The 24590-nt window shown below is 39.7% G+C and overlaps 1 protein-coding gene across 2 annotated transcripts in view; it reads left to right on the forward strand.

The window, feature by feature from the left end:
* The first annotated feature begins 1490 nt into the window (after positions 1-1490).
* Positions 1491-24590, forward strand: part of PPP1CB (protein phosphatase 1 catalytic subunit beta) — a 28072-nt gene continuing 4972 nt past the window's right edge. The window contains exons 1-7 of one of the 2 annotated variants that reach the window (XM_079792076.1): positions 1491-1566; positions 1780-1922; positions 10414-10545; positions 12863-13093; positions 17400-17504; positions 19231-19302; positions 20534-20685. In XM_079792076.1, coding sequence (XP_079648202.1) covers positions 1871-1922; positions 10414-10545; positions 12863-13093; positions 17400-17504; positions 19231-19302; positions 20534-20685 — 744 coding nt within the window. In that variant the 5' untranslated portion in view covers positions 1491-1566; positions 1780-1870. Of the gene's footprint in view, positions 1631-1779; positions 1923-10413; positions 10546-12862; positions 13094-17399; positions 17505-19230; positions 19303-20533; positions 20686-24590 lie in introns of both variants that reach the window. The other variant, XM_079792075.1, reaches the window with a different exon arrangement.

The raw sequence follows: 24590 nt of genomic DNA on the forward strand, positions 1-24590 counted from the left end.
AAAAAAAAAACAAACAAACTACAAATTTATAGCATTAATTTTACAATAAGGAAATTAGCAAAACTTATTGTAAAAACTCCCTGTCAATATGATGTCACTGAACAGGGAGTTGAAAGGAGATGCATAGCAGCATATCATTATACTAGAGGCCCGGTGCATGAAAATTCAGGCACTGGAGGTGGGGCGGGGCGGGTCTCTCAGCCCAGCCTGCCCCCTCTCACAGTCCGGAAGTCCTCATGGGTGGGAGGCAACCCTGCAATCAGGGAAAGGCAACGCCCCATCACACCTCTGCTGCTGCCACTGCAGGCAGTGCAAGCCTCGGCTGGCCCTGGTTACCTGCACCTCGGGCCAGCCCTGGGCAGCTGGGCAGCTGCCATCCGAGGCTTGCCTACGCCTGGGGCTGGCCCTGGGCAGCTGGGGGGCTGAGGGGACTGGGTGCCGCCATCTTATGGCTGTGGGTGTCGCCATCTTTGACAGCAGGGCAGTCAATTAGCATATTCCCTCCTTATTAGATAGGCCTAGAGGCCCGGTGCACGAAATTCGTGCGGGGTGGGGGGGGGGGGAGCCTGTCCCTCAGCCCAGCCTGCACCCTCTCCAATCAGGGTGGGGGTTCCCTTGGGGTGTGGGGCGGCCTGGGCGAGGGGCCTGTGGGCAAGGGGCCAGTTTAACAACTGGCTTGCAAAACTCCTGAAAGTTTAACCATTGGCTCTCATGAGAGTGTAAGCTGGCTCCAGCACACCACTATATAAAGCCCCACTGGATTGGGAGTCCCAGCTAATATTTGCCCTTGGGTTTGTTAGAAGGGGATCCTAGAAAACAAGGAGCAGGATCCCTTTTCTAAGTCTTGCCACATGTCCAAAAAGAGTGGGGGGCAGTTTCCTACATGCAATCAGCAGCACTCCCTGGTCCCCTCCTCCAGCGCCTGCTAGTCTCCAGGCTTGGGCACTCTATAGGGCTGCTGGCCACCACGGTCTGGCCGAATCAATGTCTCCTACGCCACTGGCAGCCTTCTCTTGCCTCTGCGGCTAACTGATGACCTCCCCTCTGCCCACAGGCCACTGCTCACACCAAGGCCAAGAGCCTCCTCAGGGCAGTATCTGCCACACCAGGCTTCTCTCTTCTTGGTACCCACCTACTCTTGAACCTTATGGCGGCTCCAACTGCCGCTATTGCTGCTGCTTCAAACATGGGTAATGCATTCCGCGTTTCCCCATTAACGGAAACATGAAGAATTGTTTGCAAAACAGGGAATGAAGCCAAGAAAAAAAAACGCGAGGCGGGAAGGGCACCACAACAATGCCTGCGCAGCGCCCGGGCCTGGGCGGCTGGGAAGCGGGAAGGTCAGGGCCGCCTCCGCGCCGCCAAACCCCGGGAGCCGCCGGGGCGCCTGCGCCGCCGCGGCGATTCGGCGCAGGGGACGCGGCGGCGGAGAACCGCGTCCAGTGCGATTGCGCGAAGGGCCGGCAGGCGCGGGTGGCCGCGGAGGAGAGCGCCGTGCGCCTGCGCCGGGCTGCGTGGCGCGGAGCGGGGCCGGGCCGTGTGGAGTCGGGGCCGTCGGAGGCGCTGGTGAGCTTTGCGGATCTGGGCGGTGCCGAGGAGGACGAGGCGGCGCTGGGTCTGACGCGGCCCGGTTTGTGGGGGGCCCCCGCTGGTTTATTTATTTATTTACCGTGTGTGCCTCCGAGTGCGCGCGCTCCACTGCTTGGTGGGGAGGGGGTGGGGGGAGGGCCGGGGGCAAGCGGGAGCTGGAACCGGGTCGAAACGCCGCGTGACTTGTAGGTGAGGGAACGCCGAGCGGTCGCCGCCGCCGCCGCCGCCGCCGAGAAGCCCAGGTTCCGGCCGCGGGGAAGCAGCGTCTGGTGCCGACAAGATGGCGGACGGGGAGCTGAACGTGGACAGTCTCATCACCCGGCTGCTGGAGGGTGAGTGCGGGGCCGGGGCCGCGGGGAGGGGGCGCCTCGCTAAGGTCTCACGCCCCTCCGCTGCGGAAACCCAGGGGACCCCCCCCCCCCGGCCTCCCCGCCCGGTGGAGGGGCGAAGAGGCTGGTTGGCCGGGGGGCCGCGGCCCGCGGGAGGCTGGGCAAGAGGCTGTGTCGCCGCGGGTGGCCAGGCCGGGCCGGCGGGCAGTGTCCCCGCGGACCTTCGGGGACCCGCACGGCGGCGCGCCGGCCTGGAGTGCGGGGAGCCCGGGGTGCTGGGTGACCCTTCCCAAGGAGGGTGCCGGGAGGCGTGCGCCCGGATTGTGCGTCCGTGGAACGTGTATTTCGGTGCTCTTTTTGTGCTTTGCCCTTGGCTGCCACGGAGTCCAGTTCCGGAGTAAATTTTCTAAAAACCTTCTGGAGACGATTATTTGACCTGTTCTGCATTTTTATAGGATGCTAGAGGAAGAACTCTGTTTAAGGAGAGGGATAACAACGGGAGTTAAATACCTCCCATGTATTATTTTGCTTTTTTAAAAAAAAATAGTAAAAGGGTGTTTGCGCGAGTGAAAGATGCTCGCAAGAAAAATGGGATGTGTAGACACGTTTGCTGAAGGTACTAGCTTTCGGGTTTGAGGATTTGATTTCTGCACAAACTCAGGAAGGGTCTATTGTACGGCCTCTCCTGGGTTAAAAGGTATTTACAAGTCTTCGCAGCTTTTGAAGTTTCTGGACCCTTCAGTTTTTATTGAATAGTTTCATGTTGGGGTGGGGATCGGAGGAAAGTGAAGAGATGGAGAGGCCAGGATATTTATTATTCACAGCTAATCGCGGTCTCCTCCCGGTGAATCCCTTTACCCTAAAATTTGCGTCATCACTAATTGCTTTATGAATATATATAGAGAGAAAATAAGCCTCAAAAAATGAGTTCTTGCTGCCAGAAACCGTCAAAGGATTGTTAATTGCTTTAAGATTACCTGAAGGTAATTGTTTGGTACAGTGAAGGTAATTGTTTGACACAGTGTAGCAATATACTTATATTTGGAAAATCATCAGAGATTGTATGATGATTTTGGGGAAAGGGGGGCGCTAGTTCCTTTCTTTTCGTTTAAACCAGTGGTCGGCAAACCGCGGCTCGCGAGCCACATGCGGCTCTTTGGCCCCTTGAGTGTGGCTCTTCCACAAAATACCACGGCCTGGGCGAGTCTATTTTGAAGAAGTGGCATTAGAAGAAGTTTAAGTTTAAAAAATTTGGCTCTCAAAAGAAATTTCAATCGTTGTACTGTTGATATTTGGCTCTGTTGACTAATGAGTTTGCCGACCACTGGTTTAAACCATTGTCGGTACCTCATACTGGTTGTGTAACAACCTACAGTATATTTGCTCCAGATGTGAAAGCCTTCCAGCCATCTAAGTCTGAATAAGAAGCAGTTTTCCCAGGAACTCCTTATTTACCTTTTCCTTTGCTACCAAGTTATTCCTGGGAGGCCCCCTGGTGCCTGCAGTTAGTGTTCACTACCTAAGACTTTGTGGACTTGAACAGACGTGAACCTCTTGCTGAGTGAGACAATTGTGTTGAAAGAAATTGTATATTGTTATTGTGTGTTGTTCTAAGAGAGTAATATAGCTCTTTAAAATGTTTAATATGTTAATTTGGGGGGAAGTTTCGTTTAGGCCCACATCTGTTTTTATGCATTTTAAATTCAGCTTGTAAATTTAAATAATTTTAAAATCTGATGTTTGTATCTCAACTTCACTTTTATTTTTCATGTACTTACATATTTATATACTTTATAGGCATAAAACAAAATAGACTTACATGTTTTTCAATGTTTCATCTGGAACCTTTTAAGGCAAATGCACCTTTTTATGGTTATAGATAATTAAGAACCTTTACTAGTGGATTATTCAAGGTTATTGGAAAAAAGATATGGTGTGAAAAATAGAATGAGTGAATGATTCCATTTATTTTTGTGAGTTCAAATTACATAAATGTTTGGTTTTGGTTTTGGGTGATCATTTTTCTTTAATTGGTGAGAGTTCTAGTCCAAGACATTTTTCCCTTTTTAAATTACCAAACATTGACCTGCTTTGTGCCCGTCACCAGGAATCCAAAGAAAAACACAGTTTCTTCACTCAAGAAACTCCTAATATAAACAAATGATTTGGGAGTTTTTTTAGCTTTCTCTCTGTTCATGTTCATCACACCCATCAGTAAAGAATTTCATTACTTGCTTCTTAATCCAGGAAAGTATATTTGACAGTGCCTCCCTGAGATTCTTAAATTCTCCAGGTTCCTCCTCTCCTTTCCTCTTCCAAAATCTAGACCCATTAAAAAACATCCAAAACAGACATGGATTTTCTTATAAGTAAGTAATTTTATCTTCAAATAAAAATTTTTGTGTTTGCCTTGTTTTTCAGTGATGTCACATGATAGTTGAATTTAACTCAAATTTTTAAGTGATTTCAGAGAGGAAGGGAGAGGGAGAGAGAGAAACATTAATGGTGAGGGAGAATCATTGATCGACTGCCTCCTGCAGGTCCCACACTGGTGATGGAGCCTGCAACCCCGGCATGTGCCCTGACCAGGAATCGAACCATGATCTCCTGGTTCATAAGTCTGCTCAACCACTGAGCATCGCCAGCAGGGCAGCACAGCCAACTTTAGAATGCTTCCACCCTCAGGCACAACCCTGTTCCCATAAGCCAACACTTTCTTTTTTTCTTCATCCCACTTCCCCCTCTCCCCACACTAGGCAGCCGCTAAATCTATTTTCTGTCGGGATTGTGCCTATTCTGGATGTTTGATATAAATGAAAGTGTATAATATGTGGTCTTTTGTGATTGAATTCTTTTAATGTTTTAAAAGTTTACCTATGTTGTAGTACATGTCAGTATTTCATCCCTTTTATGGATGAATATTTCATTGTATAAAATAACTAATTGTATCTATTCATCACTTGAGTTGTTTTCCCTTTTTGGCTATTGTGAATAATAACTGCTATGAATATTAGTGTACAGGTTTTTGTAGATGCATGTTTCAGTTCCCTTGAATATGTAACTAGGAGTGGAATTGCTGGATCATATGGTAACTCCATATTTAACCTTTTTCGGAACTTCCAGACTGTTTAAAGCCTTTTTTTCTGAGTAAATTGTTTAGTTATGACCGAGTAATCTAAAGGTTAGGCAGTTTGATGGAAGTGTTAAGTTGCTTGTGGCAGCCTTAGCTTCTGCAGAGAAAGTGTGTATAGATCCAAAGCCAAGTCTGTTAGAAAAGAGCAGGTTGGGGAGCAGGGGAGATCATCTGAGGGGTACTTTCTTCTCTTGCTTCTTGGATGAGAAGCTAGAGGAGGCATAAAGTGGTACAGGTTTTAACTGATTCAGAAATTTAGACTGTTTTCCCATTAGTTACTTCCAGCAGGTGAGGGAAAGTTTGACAGTTTGAATAGCCCAGAAGTGTTTCTGTTTTGTTATTTAAGGAGAGCTGGAGCTTTTCTGGTAAATTTCTAAATCCAAGATTAGGATTTATTGGGATTTAGACATCTATTTACATTTGAGTCTAAAGACAGGTTATATTAAGATTTAGAATTAGTAAATTGTATCTGATAGGGTTTTATTCTCATATCTTATTCTCCACATTTATTGTTTAACAGGGTATCCATCCCAATGACAGGCATTCTTAAACAACTCTAACAGAAGTAAAATAATGTAGGTGCAAAAGAATGTCAAGATATTTAGAAATAATAACAAAAATGTCATTAAGTGTTTCTGAAACAAAGGTTATCCTGGAAGTCTTGGGATTGGGGTATAGGGATGCTAAGAGAAATGGTTTGTGAATGTCAGGAAGCTTAGCAGTGATATGGTGGAATCTTCTGTTCTTGTGTGGATACATATTTTTATAACCTCAGGCAGCAATCATTGCTCCTATACCTGCTATAAATAGCTATTTCACAGCTTATTCTTCCTGGAAAAATGGAGGATCAGAGAAGATAGGGGAAAGAGATAAATGTCATAATTCTTCCTTCTGGTACACCCTCCATATTCCCCCAGACTGAATTGATTACCTTTGAAGTCTTGTTATTAGTAAGTGAAAAAGTATTTTTTTTCATACTTCAGTCTCTGAAATATGCCATATAACAGAGACTTTGTATCTGTTGGATAAAATGAAAATGCTTAAATGGAAATAAAGTCTTTATTCCACAATTAAGGGTAGAAGACTAAAAGTGCACACACTAATTCTGAAGATAAAGAAGTATAAATAATTAGTAGCTAGTCCTTTCCTAGTTTGATGGATGAGTTCAGTTTCTGGTATCAGTGGTACTTGTTATATAGTGGAAAAAGTAGTTAAAGGGCAGTGACAATTGTCCTTATCCTGTCTCTGCACTATTCACATGTGTAACAGTGATTTCTGAAGGCATACATAATCTTCCTGAAAATCACTGGCCTCAGGGCTCTCCCTTCCCAAATTTACCCACATTTGTGCAAAGACAAGGAGAGGTATTTATACTATATGCATAATCTAGTGGGAACATTGTCTTTGGCTCTTCATTTGTGCTGACACTGTATAATTTGGAGGTTTTGGCACAGTTTTTTTTCACTATAAAGGAATTCTATCCCTAGAATGTTCATCACAATATCCCTGAGTTCCCAGCCTGTCAATTACAGGTTGACCAAGACATTTTCTTGGCTTGTCTAATGCTATTTTTACTTTTCCCCTGATCCTACCCCCTATGTTCAAGATTTAGAGAAATCAAAGTTACTTTTCATAAGCTTAAGGACATCTGTTATATATTGTGGGAGTTCTTTAACATATACCAAAAATATACAAGTGGTAATTTCTTAACAGTTTATTCATTGATCTATCTTGTACTTTAAATGGGTCTTACACATGACTTTGTAATATGCATTCGTCATTTGGAGAACACTGGTTAAACTGAATTATGTAGATTTCAAATGTACTCACACCTCTGTGATATCAAAAAAATCACATTTGTTAATATTATAACAAGATATTAGAAGAGTCCTTAAGTATGGAGAAGCTGTCAGGTTCATGGTGCTGGATATAAGGTTTCCCAAATTTTATTTTTCACTTGAAAGCTTGAAATGTAACATTAGCAACAAATGCTGTCAATTGTTTTCCTTGAAATGACAAGCACACTTTGTTCATTTTCAAGAGTATCTGTTAAATATCTAAGTGTGAATAACCATAGTTTGTTAGTTGTGCTTTCTAGTAAAAAAGATGTTCTGTTGGGGGTTGAGGGGAGTGGCCAGATCAGCTGCAAACTAAGACAGTCACATGAGTGCTTTTCTTGGAGACAGCTCTTGTACTTTGGTATGCAGCAGAAATGTTTTATGGGTACTTCGTATTTCATCATAGTGAATATGAAAGAGATGTATACTCAGTGGTGGAGATGTAATAAAATTGTTTTTACTGCTTCATTAAGGGCATTCTTAAGTGAAGCTGGGCTTTTTTATGTTTACTAAAAGTGCATGGCAGTAACCACACTAGTGACTACAGTAATACAGTTAGACAGCACTGATTTGGTTTGTGCTGGGTACCAGCAGTTTTACCAGCCATTGCTTTTACTTGGTGCAGATGTCAGCACAATTAAAAAGGAGTCACACTTTGAGAACCTTAGGGCTAGGGCACTCCTTCCTCTACTCCTGGATTGTCTAGCCCTCACCTATGTGTGTTACATGGATGTGAGAGAAAGAGAAACAGTGATTGGTTGCTTCCTGTACACATCCCCACCAGGGATTGAACCTGAAACCTGGTATGTGCTGTGACTGGGAATCAACGGGCAACCTTTCTGCGCATGTGCCGATGCTCAACCAACTGAGGCACACTGGCCAGGGCAGTTACTTTCCTTCTTTACCCTTTTATCATTATCTGCTTATCAGTGTACTTGGAATGATTTTTTAAGATGACTCACAGACCCCTTTGAGAATTCATGAAAGCCAGGGGTCTTCTCAGGAAAATATGTATGTTCATGTACATACACAATATTATAGACATTTGGGTTTATTATACATGGCTCCTGAAGGCCACCTGTAGACTCCGAAACCACATTAATTTTTCCTATCAGACAGACTTCAGGTACATTGAAATCAATGGCAACTGCCTAATTCTTTCACTTAAAACTAAAATTCCACATTTTAGCCAATTGTAAAAATTACATAATTTTTTTGGCTAAAGGTAGACTTAACGTGCAAAATACAGGCTGGGGCAAAAGTAGGTTTATAGTTGTGAGTACACAAAATAGAGTTTATTCTTGTATTATTTTTTATTCTGCTTATTTTGTTTTTTAGATATGTATTTATTGCCATTTTATTGTTCATACTTTATCTTTTTTTTTTTTCCCCTTAAAAAAGGCCCTATAACATTTCATATAATATTATTGGTTTGGTGGTGGTGAACTCCTTTTAGCTTTCTCTTGTCTGGGAAGCTCTGTGTGTCCTTTGATCCTGAATGATAACTTTGCTGGATAGAGTAACCTTGGTTATAGGTTATCTTGTATTATTACTTATTAATTATTGTATTATTTTCCATATAAGTAACTGTAAACTACTTTTGCTACACCATGTATATTGAAATTAATTGACATTTATCATACAGAAAAATTTAGGCAATATAGGAAACCTGGATTTAAATGCACTTTGCTATTGAGTCGTATGTATCCTTGAGTAAATCTTTATTAGGTGTGGAAGTAGGGTAGAACCAATTAAAATTAAAATGTTAAAGATGGGGCAGATATGATAGATAGTAGAATTAGTTATTTTTTTTCTTGGCATCCTTTCTATTTTAGAGAAGGCAGGTATTAATAAGAACTTGCTGGAGAAAGTAACAGGTGGTTATTGAAAGATAAAATTTAGCCTGGCTGGCATGGGTCAGTGGTTGAACGTAAACCTATGAACCAGGAGGTCATGGTTGGAGTCCAGATCAGGGCACATGCCTCTGTTGTGGGCTTGATCCCAGTGTGGGATGTGCAGGAGGCAACCGATCAATAATTCTCATTGTTTATGATTCTAGCTCTTTCTCCCTCTCCCTTCCTCTCTGAAATCAATAAAAATATTTTTTTAAATGTGTGGCCTTAATTGTAAATGGAGAATAGTAGGGGTATATAAAGATATAGCCTATGTTTTCCTTTTATAAATGTCTTCCCAGTTAAGATTGAATGGGAGCTAGCAGTATATTTAGAGGTTAAAGGGAAAGTGAGTAGAGAAGGTAATGAGAGGAAATTATTACAAGCTCAACTCATTAGGACAAATAAGGAACTCCCATGCACCATTTCTCCCCACTCCATCTCAGGAGTTACTGGAAACCATGTTAGTTAATGAATTTTATTTTCTCATTCATGTGAAAAGTTTTTTTTTCATCTAACTAGCTTATAGAATTTTTAATATAATGCCTATTATAAAAATAATAATGCATTAAAATTTATTAAGTATCTGGCTGGCACCTTTGAAAATCTGTTTTGTTTTGATTGGAAAATAGAAGTGGTAGTTGATTGCCGGAAGCCAGTTCCAGCATGTCATGATTGCAGGAGTTTCATCGAAAGGTTGATGGAACTTGGGGACTCAACAGGGGCTGAGTCACATACGTTAATGCCTGCTACAATGGCTAAAGGCATTTCCCCAAACCTGAAAAGGATGATTGTTTACTGCCAGACAGCTCAGGGCATCTTAATCTACATGTTATTGCCTCCTCCTGGCCAAACACCTGAACAGCTGGGAGGTAACTCCACCAATCTGGCAATTGATTTGTATACGAAACCCTGGCCTTTGATGTGTATATCTCCACCTTGCCTTAGGACAATTTATGTTAATAAAAAGCAAGGGGTCCTGAGACGAGGAGAACTTGGTTTCTTTAGCCAGGCTCCTCTACAACTCCCCCCCCCCCCCCCCCCCCCAGGAACAGAGGCCCTCAAATGCCTTTCAAAATTATGTTTCATCTCTGGACTCTTTATTAATTTATGCACAGCCCCTTCTCCAGATTGCTGAACCCTTCTAGATGCCGGATCAAGACCACCGGCATTAAATGGTGCCCAATGTCCGACATTAGTTGATAAAATTCTTGGGACTGCTGATAATATTCCAAGAAGTGTGTGAAGCTAAATCACTTGACAGCTGCTTTTCCTAATCTTCCTTGCTTCATAGCCACAGCTTCTTAATGATGCTATTTTGGCATTTTATTATTAAATGCAAGACTTTGCTGAGAGAATAGGCCAGACACTCAACAGGTGCTGTCCCTGAATCATTTTAGGGCTGTGAGGCCTCAAGTTAGCCACTGAAGAACAAAGAGGGCTGCATTTCCATGGTAGCAACTTGCCAGAGCATCAAGAACTAACAAGAATGGAGATAGAAGCAAAAGATCATAGAATAACCTTACTGTTAGTCATAGGACCTAACAGGTTTTCTGATAGTTTTCTGCCTGTTAAAATATTATTTTATGGATAAATTTTAGAAAACTGACCATTTATTCATTGTTTATCAGTACGAGGATGTCGTCCAGGAAAGATTGTGCAGATGACTGAAGCAGAAGTTCGGGGCTTATGTATCAAGTCTCGGGAGATCTTTCTCAGTCAGCCTATTCTTTTGGAATTGGAAGCACCGCTGAAAATTTGTGGTAAGTAAATGGGTAAAGCTGGAAACAATCTCTTTTGAATCTGTTTTTCTCCCATATTTACATTGAAGATCTAGGGAAAACGTTTTAAAGTTTTTGTATAAAAGAAAAGACTAATAGGTTTTCTTTTATAAAATTCTATAAAAATTGAAACTTTTTGCCCTGGTTGGTATGGCTCAGTAGATAGAACGTTGGCCTGCGGACTAAAGGGTTCCGGGTTTGATTCCGGTCAGCGGCACATGCCTGGGTTGTGGGCTTGGTCCCCAGTGAGGGGGAAGCAGGAGGTAGCTGAACCATGATTCTCTCTCATCACTGATGTTTCTCTCTCCCTCCCTCTCTGAAGTCAATAAAAATATATATTTTTTTAAAAATTGAAACTTTCTTGAAATGACAAGTTACAAGATATTAGCTACATATACAACAGATAAAAAGATTGCTATTCACACTATATAAAAGAGTTCTTATAAATAAATAAGAAAAGGCTATACAGTCAAAATATAAAGAGTCAGATATTAGAAGAAATTCAAATGGCCAATATATGCAAGATCCTCAATCTCACTAGTAGGGAAATGCAATTCAAAATCAAATCCTGAATGATAATCAGATTGGAAAAATATCAAAAAATTGATGATCTAATGTTAAAGAAGTAGTGAAATAGGCATGTCGGTGCACAAGTTAAAAAAAAACAGGTACAGCCCTAACCAGTTTGGCTCAGTGGATAGAGCGTCGGCTTGCGGACTCAAGGGTCCCAGGTTCGATTCCGGTCAAGGGCATGTACTTTGGTTGCGGGCACATACCCAGTAGGGAGTGTGCAGGAGGCAGCTGATCGATGTTTCTCTCTCATTGATGTTTCTAACTCTATCCCTCTCCCTTCCTTTCTATAAAAAATCAATAAAATATATATTTTTTAAAAAAAACAGGTACAGAATTAGTGTCAATATGGCAATGTTCATGGTATTCTAGCTTTGTTGTGATCATTTTATTTTGAAAATTATGTAACTTTACAGTTTGTTCTTTTAAGTCTTATAATGGCTTTTGGCCAAAAGCAAAAACTTAAGACCTTAAGTGGAATGATCACATTTTTACATAGTTCATCTAATAGCTGCAAATGGTATAAATAATGTATTGTGCTGGCTTTTGGTTTAATAATGCAGTTTTTCTTGGTAGTGGCTGTTAGTGATTAAGACATAGTGTTTATGGACTTAACTATCAGTTTTTGCTCAATTAAGGATTATTTGCTATATGCAGAAATTTATCTGGCCCTGGCCAGTCTGGCTCAGTTAGTTGTGAGTGTTGTCCCATGCACTGAAGCATTGGGGGTTCTATCGCCATTTGGGGTGCATATGGGAGGCAACCAATCAATGTTTCTCTCTTTCTCCCTCTCCCTTCCTCTCTCTCTAGAATCAATGAAAAATGTATTCTTGGGTGAGGATTTTAAAAAAATTATTTTGCATGTTTCTTAGTGATCTATTTGAGTTCTTGCTATTTTGTCTTGCTATTTGGTATAACAATAGGACCTAAATTTAACTACCAGATAATAAGATTAACTGTATTAGTTCTCTGTTGCTGTATAACAAATCACCCCAAAACCTTATTGCTTAAAACAACATTAATTTATCACCTCACAGTTTTTGTGAGTCAGGATTTTGGACCCAGCCTACCTGGGCCCTCTGGTTCTAGGGCTCTCCCAAGACTACAGTCAAGGTGTCATCTGGGGCTGTGGTCATTTCGAGGTTAAACTGGGAAGGGATTCAGTTCCTTATGTGCTAATGGATTGAGGGCCTCTGTTCCTACTGAGCAGGTGGCCAAAGAACTCCTTCAGTTCTTTGCCATGTGTGCTTTTCCAGAAGGCAGCTGGCTTCATCATTAAGAGTGAGAGAAAGCAAGAGAGTACAAGCAAGATGGAAGTCACAATCTTTTGTGTGTTTGTTTGTTTTAAAATATATTTTATTGATTTTTTTTACAGAGAGGAAAGGAGAGGGATAGAGAGTTAGAAACATTGATCAGCCACCTCCTGCACACCCCCCTCTGGGGATGTGCCTGCAACCAAGGTACATGCCCTTCACCGGAATCGAACCTGGGACCCTTCAGTCCACAGGCCGACACTCTATCCACTGAGCCAAACCAATCAGGGCAGTCACAATCTTTTGTAACAACTCAGATGTGACAGCCCCTCTTTCTTTTGCTATATCCTCTTTATTAGAAGCAAGTCACTCAAGGGAGAGGATTACACAAGGGAGTAAACATGAGGAATCATTTCATACAAGGTGATTGTACAACAGTAACCAAATATTCTAAAGCTGACTTTTTCTCTTTTTAGGAGATATTCATGGACAGTATACAGATTTACTGCGATTATTTGAATATGGAGGCTTTCCACCAGAAGCCAACTATCTTTTCTTAGGAGATTATGTGGACAGAGGAAAGCAGTCTTTGGAAACCATTTGTTTGCTATTGGCTTATAAAATCAAATATCCAGAGAACTTCTTTCTCTTGAGAGGAAACCATGAGTGTGCTAGCATCAATCGTATTTATGGATTCTATGATGAATGTAAGTAAAAATAAAAACCTATTTTTTATTAATGGAAAAAGTCCCTAATAATTTTTTTACTTAAAAAGAATTCTTTCAATTTAGAGTTTTAAAAAAAATATGATATATTAAGCATAAGCCCAAGAAGAGAACCTTTCATGGAAGAGGAACCTGAAACTGGAAAATGTTACTAGTTAAATTGGTTCCTTGGGATCTCTTTCAGGTTGACTGCAGCTTGTTCGGCTGAAAGGACCTTTTGTAATTAGCTTACATAGTAAAATATCCAAGTGGAATAGAGGTTACTACAGACAGTAGCTTCTGGTTTTCTAGTGTCCATTAAGGTTTTAGCTCTCAGCATTCTTGTGATATAACAGAAAATCTTACTGGCTCTTTGTCAAAGAAATATTGAGGCATCCTATGAAATTATTTTAAAAGTTCAAGTTTAATTTTAGGATGTTAGTCTATACCTATAAATTAGAGAGATAAAGATACTGAATATTCTGGGGTATCCTTATTGTTGTACTTTTTTTGGCAGTAAGAAATCACTGATTTGCTGTTGTGTGGTACTGCTTCCAAGTGTCATTACTGAATTATCCCATTACAATTGAATTGGTCTTTTGTGGTGTGTGTTTTTTAGCATTTCAAAGTAAACATATATTTGGTTAATCACAATTTAGAACCAATTACAATAATTTTCAAATTGAATTTATTGTTTTTCAGTGCTGAGTTCTCCATTAGAATCTATTTTTGCTTTTTTCTCTATCCTTAAATATGGTAGAGTCCTATTTAAACTCCTGTCTCTTTAGTTCATATAATCATTATTTGACAAAGGTTTAAGGAAGTGTTACATGTCTGGCACTATTCTATACATTGGGAATGCAGCAGTGCACAAGACAGATGATCTCGGATGTAAGATCAGACAGTACATAATGTAAAACTTTTAAACAATCACTGAAAAGATTCCTTAAGTAAAAAATAAACTAGGGGAAAAACCCATGGGTAATGTGTTGTAGACAAAAGGTTAGTATCCTTAAATACAAAAAGCTTTTACAAGTTAATTTAAAAAATCAACAAAACATGAATAGGTATGTCATAAAAGAAGAAATACAAGTGGGCAAAAATATAGAAAAAATCTTCAGCCTAATATTAAATAAATTAAATTGGTACTGTTTTTTACCTATCAACTTGACAAAGACTGTTAATTCCTGGTATTGACCAAGATACAGAAAAAGATACTCTCAGCCACTACTGGTAGGGATATAAACTGATTCAACATTTACTTGAATATGTATTTTTTTCTTTTTCCAAAATATAATTTATTTTGAAAAGGCTCAGATGCTATCTTGTCTTCTACACATATAAAAGGCTAATATGCAAAGTGTCCCCTCGGGAGTTCTATCACTCGCTATGATGTGCATTGACCACCGGGGGCAGCGCAGAATGAAGGAAGGCCCCGGCCAGCACCCGGAAGGCTCCGATGGGCCCTGATTGCCGGCCAGGCCTAAGGACCCTACCCGTGCACAAATTTCATGCACTGAGCCTCTAGTCTCTAATATAACTTTACTTCCTTTTAAGCATCATCAAAGTAAATACTGATGTGAATTTACTGGTTTGTCAAGTTTTCTCAGGTAACTCCTTTAAGAATCTGGCAATTTGGAATTGCTACAATATTAGAATTCCAGTCAGTCAGCCTCTCACTGTGCTGCATTTCTAAAGATAGCTTGGATCTGAACACACTCCCCTTCCCTAATCCACAGTGTGGACATGCCCTAGAGGTATAGTTGCTATAATCAATACTTTGGGCCTATGAGGAATGATATAAAACTGTAAGGACTGTTCATATCTAATTCACCTAAATTCTAAATCCCAAGTATCTAACCAGTTGAAAACTGGCCTCAAGTGTATAGAGTTTACCAGCCATTCATTTAATCATCTATACCCTTATTTGTCTTCGAAAAATTGGCAAGTATATCAAGCATGAACAGAGTATTAAATGTATGGTGTATTAACTCTCTCTTTCTTCACAAGCCACTGAATGGTCAAAAGGACCATTCAGCTAACAAGTATATTATTAGGACACTAGAGGCCCTGTGCAAGAAATTCATGCACAGGGGTGGGGGGTCTGCTCAGCCCAGCCTGCACCCTCTCCAATCAGGGACCCCTTGGGGGATGTCTGACTGCCGTTTCAGGCTTATCTCAGGGATCAGGCCAAAACCGGCAGTCGGACATCCCTCTCACAATCCGGGACCGCTGGCTCCTAACTACTATAGAGGCTGGTCTACTCACCTGCTTGCCTGCCTGATCACCCCTAACTGGGCCCCCTGCCAGCCTGGTCGCCCCACGCAGCCTGCTGGTCAGTCGTTTGGTCGTCTCTCGCTAACCCCCCTGCCAGCCATTATCGCCCCATGCAGCCTGCTGTTCGGTTGTTACTGTGAGGGCATCATGACCAATTTGCATATTACCCTTTTATAAGAAAGAAAGAAAAAATAAAACTTTAAAAATTACCCTCATTCTAATTCCCTCTTGATTATTAACCATCTTGTGATAAATATTTCAATCTTTCAACATCAAAATTGGATGGTTTAGACTCCAGTAGAAGAAATGACAGATGTACAATAGGGAGAAAGGTTAGTCATTGAGAACAATGTGTAAGAGCTTGATATATAATGTAAAAAGTATGGAACTTCTAAATAAAAACTGTTGATTAAACACATTCACCTATTTTAATTCTTTCTGTAACTCTCCTAAAACAATAGGAAAGGGAATTTTAATGCATAAGCTTGCAAGTTAAAAAAAAAAAGAGAGAGAAAGTAAAACTTGGAAAGAGTGATTACTTAGCAAATGAGAGAAGGCTGAATCCTCAGTGGAGAAAGCCAAAAAGCAACTGATTTCACTGCCGAATCACTATGACCCTCAAAAATGTTTCAGGATTTGGCAGCAGCATCAAGTACCATTTCTTAAGATGAATACCTGGTAGTGGAATTGCCAGGCCAAGTATAGGCATATCTTTAACTTCACTAGATAATGTTATAATGATTGCCAAAGTGGTTTTACTAATAATAGTTTTGTTGAGCAGTATCTCCTTTTTTCTTTCTTTTCTTTTAAGACTGGTTCTTTTGTACTGTTGTATTATCAAGGATGATATTGTAAGGTATTCTAATCACTATTTTCATGGAGTTTACATTTTAATCAGAATGATTCTTTGATTTTATATTGTACTAGAGGCCCGATGCACGAAATTCATGCAAGAGTAGGCCTTCCTTCCCCTGGCTGCCAGCACCGGTTTCCCTCTGGCACCCGGGACCCGGGCTTCCCTGACAGCCCCAGCTTTTTCCGGAAGGACGTTTGGTCTAATTAGCATATTATACTTTTATTATTATAGATTTTTATTTCTGAGGGGTCGTATGTAGTTTCAATTGTTTAATCAGACCAGCAGACAGAAAGTGGGTTGTAGTCTATCAAACTATAACCACTTTTCTAAAGCTACATCAGAAATAAAGGTATATTTTTAAAAGATAAAATATAGGCTTGAATATCCTCAGGATAGAAATTGTATAAAATGAAATAATATATGTGAGAACAGCTTACAAGCACTGCTTTGAGTTAGACTTACCATTTAGAGACAGGTTAAGGCATAAAACCATAGGAAATTAGTGTTTGCGTCTTTCATCCCTTCCCTGGGTTAGTTGTTGCAACTTATTGCCAAATTCAGAGAAATTGAGTAACACTAAAAAGGTGAACATACACTTAAGATTGTCTTTGTTGTAGCTTTTTATGCTAAACTAAAGGAAAATTTTGGCTTCTGTCTCTGTTTATACTTGCTATAGTGCCAAGTTGTAATTCATTCAAAAGTGAATACCAGTTAAGCACTTGGAAGTTGTCCTTTATTGGTAATAAGTTTATGCTGTATTTCTCATTGCATTCGAGTTAAAATGGACAATGTCCAGAGGCACGCCTTTTGCTTCTGTTTATTTATTTGGCTAGATATGTAACTAGTATACATATTGAGTGGAAAAAATAAACTAATAGTCTATTAGACTCTTTCAAAGTTGCTATGTTACAGTGATCTTAAAAGACAAGTGTTAGATGTATTTGTTTCATTGAAAACCTAGCACAATCTTTGAAGTCTTTGTAACTTTACTGAAGGTGTAAATGTTTTTTAAATGTATTACCATTTTTAAAATATACAAGTAGCACTTGTTCATTATAGAAAAAAAGTGCTAGATAAACATAAAGAAAATTGAAATCATTCATAATCCTGTGGCTGTAAGATAACTAATGAGAACAGTTTAAATGTATTTATTCTATTTGTTTGTTCTTTTTGTAGGCAAACGAAGGTTTAATATTAAGTTGTGGAAGACCTTCACTGATTGTTTCAACTGTCTGCCTATAGCCGCCATTGTGGATGAGAAGATCTTTTGTTGTCATGGAGGTAGACTACTAAATTTACCTTATAGGTTTTTCTTATTCTTCTGTTATTTAGAAAAGACCTATAATATTTAAACAGTGCTTTTGTGAAAACTCAAGTGATTAAAACTGTTTTAAACATGGCTAAAATCTCTTCTACTACCTAGAAATTTACGATATTTATACATAATGAAAATGAAAATTTAGTATTTATCTTTAAAGAATTTCACATAGGAGGATAACCATAGTTTTGTTTTTAAAAATATCATCCTTTTGCCTCAGTTGTAACAGGAAGATGCCCCTACTATCTGTAAAAATAAGAGGATCATTGTTTTCCTGCCTTTATTATTGCCTTTTATCAGAATCCAAACATAATTTAATATTCCCACATGCCAAGAGTTCTAGGCTTTATGTAATATGTCTGCTTTAGTCCTAAAAATAATTTTTGGTAGAATGTTATTCTGTATGACTTGTTAAAAAAGCTTGATTTTTGAAAGTTTATTTGAAAAACTAATACATTTCTAGCATCTGGCTACATGCCATGAAAATATATAGATAGATATAAGTATATAGATAGAGATATGGCGCCAATATATGAGTTGGCTATCTTGAGGAATTTAAAAATCTATTGATTAAATATATACTTTCAAAACAGATATTGAGTAATGAAAGGAATTTATGTCAAAGTACTTAGAGAGACAGTAATTATGAGTAGTCAGGAAAAGGAGAGAATTGTTGGGTAAATGTTATGGAGACAGGTTTTGGAGAGGTGGAAACATAAGACAATCTTTCTGTTTAGTTCAAGAAATGAGTGAGGACTGGCCTGTCTAGAATGTCAAGTACATGTTGGGGAATGATGGATGGGATCAGATAATAGAGATTTGAATAACTGAGAAAAGGAGTTTATTGAATGGTTTGATAGCCATATTGGGTTTTTATACAGGGAAGTAATTTAATGAAAATACTGTAAGAAAATTAGTTTTCTATCAATATGTGGGAAAAATTAAGTAAGACAATGCTAAAAAGATAGATGCACTTTTCTAGGCCTGAGAAAATAAGTAGTTTATTCTCTAATGGTACATAATTCTCTGTATTAATAAAACATTTTACAATAGATAGTAAACATTTAAGAAATTGTAGCTCTTGCGCATTAGCATAGCTAAGAATAGAAGTGTAGCAAGCAGTAAGGAGTATGAATATTTAGGTTCATTCTTTGTGATAATGCTTAGATTGTCCACCAAAGAGAAATACTGGCTGTACTATGTACTGCTTGAAAGATTACAAAGTATTTTCATGTTTATCATTCTGTTCAACAGTTATGCTTTTGTGAAGATAATGAGCATGTTGGCATGGATTATAGGAAGGTCTAATGGGACAGAGTGGGGCACTTTACCTTAGAAGTATGTTTAAGAGTAGATGATAAGTGGCAAAATGGTTGGAAAGATTAGAATTGAGTATGTTCCTATGAAGGACAGGGAATGGTTGGAAAGAAAGAAGAGTGGTAGGATTTCTTTCCTTGGGAAATTTTTTGAAATGAAAGAGAATTTCATTCCCTGGTAGGGAAGAGTGGAGAAGCTAATTATAATGTTCTGTTATATCAAAATGGGATTCTATTTAATAACAAAATATTAAAAGGAACACTTTAAATGTCTTTAATTTCACATAGTGAATCTACTTAATTAAATACGTTTTTTTGTTTGGGTGAAATTATTTTAGATGTCAGTACTATTGACTCATGTTTTTATTTATAGGACTGTCACCAGACCTGCAATCTATGGAGCAGATTCGGAGAATTATGAGACCCACTGATGTCCCTGATACAGGTTATGTATATAGAGATGTTTGCTTAATCATTTTATGTAAAATTACTAGAGGCCCGGTGCACAAATTCGTGCACCAGTGGGGTCCCTTGGCCTGGCCTGCGGGGGTCGTACTGAAACCAGCTCTCCGACATCCCCTGAGGGGTCCTGGATTGCGAGAGGGCACAGGCCAGGCGGAGGGACCCCACTGGTGCACGATTGGGGCCAGGGAGGGATGTGGGAGGTTGGCCAGCCAGGGAGGGACCACAGGAGGGCTCCAGGTCCAACTCATCTCACTCAGTCCCCATTGGCTGGACCCCAGCAGCAAGCTAACCTACCAGTTGGAGTGTCTGCCTCCTAGTGGTCAATGTACGTCATAGTGAGCAGTTGAGCGGCCTTAGCATATCATTAGCATATTACGCTTTGATTGGTTGAACAGACAACTGGACTCTTAGAATATTAGGCTTTTATTACATAGGATTGGCATATTTGAATTTAATTATATTTAGTGGAAGTAGAATTGGTTTATGTAATAAATAATAGAACCCTACCAAATACAGATTTATTTAAAAGCTCTAGTGTGTCGCCGAAACCGGTTTGGCTCAGTGGATGGAGCGTCGGTCTGCGGACTGAAGGGTCCCAGGTTCGATTCCGGTCAAGGGCATGTACATTGGTTGCGGGCACCGGTGGGGGGTGTGCAGGAGGCAGCTGGTCGATGTTTCTCTCTCATCGATGTTTCTAGCTCTCTGTCCCTCTCCCTTCCTCTGTAAAAAAATCAATAAAATATATTTAAAAAAATAAATAAAAACTCTAGTGTGTTGTTGGCTCACGGATAAGTAAAATTGATTAGTGGAGTAGACTACAGCACCCAGAAATAGACAGTGTAGGTAGCTCTGTAAGGAAAGGATGAACTATTCATTAAATGCTGTGTGTTACTTGGTTATCAATATGGAGAAAACACATACTAAAGATGAACAGCCTTTTCCATATATTGTGTGTGTTCTTAGAGTGAGACATACACATATTTCCTCTATGTGGAAAGGGTTGAAAGTACTACCTTAAGAAACCAGGGATGATTATATTTGTATGGGGCTTTAATAAAGAATGGCTAAGTTTGATAAACTGGGATACCAGAAGCAAGAAATTGTTACTGTTTATTAAAGGGTAAGGGGATAGGAGAAGAAATGTGATGAAGGTATACTTCAGTTTATAAACTTTGTTTTGCTTTATTCATTGCTGGTTTTATTCTTTAAAGGTTTGCTCTGTGATTTGCTATGGTCTGACCCAGATAAGGATGTGCAAGGCTGGGGAGAAAATGATCGTGGTGTTTCCTTCACTTTTGGAGCTGATGTAGTCAGTAAATTTCTAAATCGTCATGATTTAGACTTGATTTGTCGAGCTCATCAGGTATGAAATATAAAGCTTTTGTGTATTTTAATATTTATTAACTTCACACAAGTCTACTTTTATTTTTGAGGAAACTGAGAGGTGAAGCCTGTACCTTGTATTCACAATTAATAGTCTAATGATTTGTTAACCCTTTCTCACACTTTAAGAGGAAATGTTTCAAAATAATATATTTTTGCAGTTATACTGCAATTTAATAAATTTTTTCAGTGTTTGTCTGAAGCTTTCTAGAAATATTTGGTCCCATTATAATGTGGTATTTACATATTATAGATAATAACTAAATGAATTGTGGGGATTTTGATAAGAACCAACCACACTGTAAAAAGACATTTTTTAGAAAGTTGAGGAAATTTGATTATAGATGGGGTATTAGAAATCCAGTAATTGTTGTTAACTGCTTTAGCTGTGATGGTATGCCATTATTGTTATATAAGAAGGATGTCCATATCAGAAGTGTTGCTTTAAAACACATCAGCAGAGCCTGGCCAGCATGGCTCCATGGTTGAGCATCGTCCTATGAACCAGGCAGTCACAGTTAAATTCCTGTCAGGGCACATGCCCAGGTTGTGGGCTCAATCCCCAGTGTGGGGCGTGCAGGATGTTTCTGTCTCTCTTTCCCACTTCCTTCCTCTCTGAAATCAATCAAAAAATATATATATATATATATTTTAAAAACAAAACACATCAGAAAAAAGGGGGGGGACTAAATGAAAGAAATGTTGATAATTATTAAATCAATGGTTAGTAAATGGGATACTACTAACTTTACTTTTGTACATATTTGAATTTTCATTATAAAATGAATATATATGATTTAGGTTTATTCATTTATTTGCTTATTTACTTGTTTTTATATCCTTTGCCACTAAGTTGTACACTTTTTAAGGAGGGGATTGTGACTTGTTAATCTTTCAATATTCACTGCCATATAAATTACATATTATACCATGCTTTTAGTGTTTGTTGAATAAAGCAATTAATTAAAAGCTTATTTTAACAGTTTAATATACCAAAGCTTCATGTTTTCTAAAACATAACTACTGTGAAATACATTCAGAAGCATTTTTTAATTTTATTTTTTTAATATATTTTTATTGATTTCAGAGAGGAAGGAAGATGGGAAAGGGAGATAGAAACATCAATGATGAGAGAGAATCATTGATCGACTGCCTCCTGCACACCCCCTACTGGGGGGTCGAGCCCGCAACCCGGGCATGTGCCCTTGACTGGAATCAAACCCAGGACCCTTCAGGCCAACCCTGCAGGCTAATGCTGTATCCAACTGAGCCAAACCAGCTAGGCCCAGAAGCATTTTTTTTTCTTTTTTAATATATTTTAATTGATTTTAGAGAGGAAGAGAGAGAGATAGAAACATCAATGATGAGACAGAATCATTGATTGGCTGCCTCCTGCATGCCCCCTACTGGGGATCAAGCCCGCAACCCAGGCATGTGCCCTTGGCCGGAATCGAACGCGGGACCCTTCAGTGTGCAGGCTGACACTCTATCCATTGAGCCAAACCAGCTAGGGCCCAGAAGCATTTTTAAAAACCTTTTTAGCCTACTTTTTTGAAAGTACTAAAAGTGTTTGAAATTTGTAAATATAATGTTTTTTAAAGACTCCTTGTTATTTCTTGTTAAAGCAAAATTTATTAAGTTTATGCTGTTCCACAATACCTCCCTTTTCTTTGGGGCTTTATACCCATGACACATGACTACTTCTTTGTGATTCTACATGATAAACACAGGTGAGTGGCTTCTCATTTAAGACTTCCGTTAGATAAGAGGTCAGAGTTGCTAAATTTCCTTACAAAATACCCACTATATTCTTTTTTTTAATTCCCCCCCCCCCCCCCCCCCAGCTTTAGAGCTCCATTCACTGGTCTTTATTTATTTATTTTTTAAGTGATGATTTTAAAAGTAGGTTACTGGAATACCATAGTTTGTGCGGTCATTTTTCCAGATGCCTCCAAAGTCCTATTGTGCTTATTTAAAAAAATATTGTTTTGTGTTGGGCAGCAAATTATGCTCAGAGACCAAGATTATCTTTGTCAGTGATTTAACACAGGTTCACTGCAGGAATTAGAATTTCACAAGCCAGTACTATAGAGGATCTTAATAAGCCAATAAAAAAATAACATTCTCGCCGAAACCGGTTTGGCTCAGTGGATAGAGCGTCAGCCTGCGGACTGAAAGGTCCTAGGTTCAATTCCGGTCAAGGGCATATATCTTGGTTGTGGGCACATCCCCAGTGGGAGGTGTGCAGGAGGCAGCTGATTGATGTTTCTCTCTCATCGATGTTTCTGACTCTTTATCCCTCTCCCTTCCTATCTGTAAAAAATCAGTAAAATACATTTTTTTTTTAAAAAAGAAATAACATTCGCTATGTCCCTTGTGGCTCAGTTGGTTGGGTGTTTTCCTTCACACTGAAAGGTTACCAGTTTGATTTCCAAGTCATGCACATACATGCCCAGTTTTCTGGCTTAATCTCCAGTAGGGGGACATGCAGGAAGGAGGCAGTGATGTTTTGATATTTTGCTTTCACATCGATGATCTCTCTCTCTCCCTCTCTCTAAAAATCAGTTTTGAAAAAATCTAAAAAAAATAAAATAACATATTCCAAAGCAATAATAGATTACACACACTGTTGTACCAGGCAAAGGGAAAGAAAGTAATAAAGTTCTAATTGAACTGAAGTGTACCTTTATAGGACTTGGTTGGTACTCAGGCTTAGGAGAGATGGTTTAGCCAAGGAGAAGTGACAAGTAAAAGTCCCTTGTTACTAGGGCGTGTTGCTAGGCAATGGTGGAGCTAGTGTTGACAGGTAAGATGATCTCCTTTGTGGGGGCTGCTGCACAGCTTTCTCCCTGCTGATAAGCTTCTACCAGGAGAGGAGCTAATGCCCTTAAGAGAGTTATTTATTATTTAGGTCAGCAGAGTCTCCAGGAATTCTCACATGGTCTTCACAAACTCTGGGTATTTATAGTTTAAATGTTCCCTTGCCATAGTTGCTTCTTTACATGTTTTTTAAATTACTTTTTGTTGTTTATCTTCACCTGAGGATATGTTTTTCCATTGTGTTTTCTTGTGGGGGAGGGCGGGGAGTGAAAGGGAGGGGGAGAGTCAGAGAGAGAGAAACATGGATGTGAGAGAGAACATCAGTTGGTTGCCTCCCGTCTGCGCCCTCACAGGTTGCATGCTTGGTGCTAGAGTCTGCAGTTGAGATACATGCCCTTGACTGGAATCAAACCTGTGACACCTTGAATCTGAAGGCCAATGCTCTCGCCACTGAACCAAATTGGCTTAGGGCAAATTTTTTTTGCTAAGCCCCCAGCAGCGTCCCATAGCAGCTGAGCTGCTGAGTGCTTAACAATGACAACAGATGAAATCCTGACATCCTGACACAGCTTACCTCATTCTTATATCAAAACAACTTTACTGCCCTAGCTGGTTTGGCTCAGTGGATAGAGCATCAGCCTGTGGACTGAAGGGTCCCAAGTTCAATTCCTGCCAAGGGCACATGCCTGGGTTGCAGGTTCGATCCCCAGTAGGGGGCATGTAATGTAGCAGGCAGCCGATCAATGATTCTCTCTCATCATTGATGTTTCTTTCTCTCTCTCCCTCTCCCTTCCTCTCTGAAGTCAATAGATTACTCTTACAAACTTCATTTTTGTCATAAACAGATGGATTTGAAATCATATCAAACCAATACACAACACATACTATCTCTAATATTAAGAGACTTGTGATGAGAAATAACACAAACTCCAAATATTTTCTATAGGAACAAACCTGTTCTTTCAGTAAATGTGTGATTGAATGAACAAGTGAACAAGGAAACTAAGAACTAAAAGGATGTACTGAGTGCCAAGCACCATGCTGAGCCTGGAGTAGATAAGGTGG

Source organism: Cnephaeus nilssonii, assembly GCF_951640355.1.
Source record: "Cnephaeus nilssonii genome assembly, chromosome: 15".
Lineage (NCBI taxonomy): Eukaryota > Metazoa > Chordata > Mammalia > Chiroptera > Vespertilionidae > Cnephaeus > Cnephaeus nilssonii.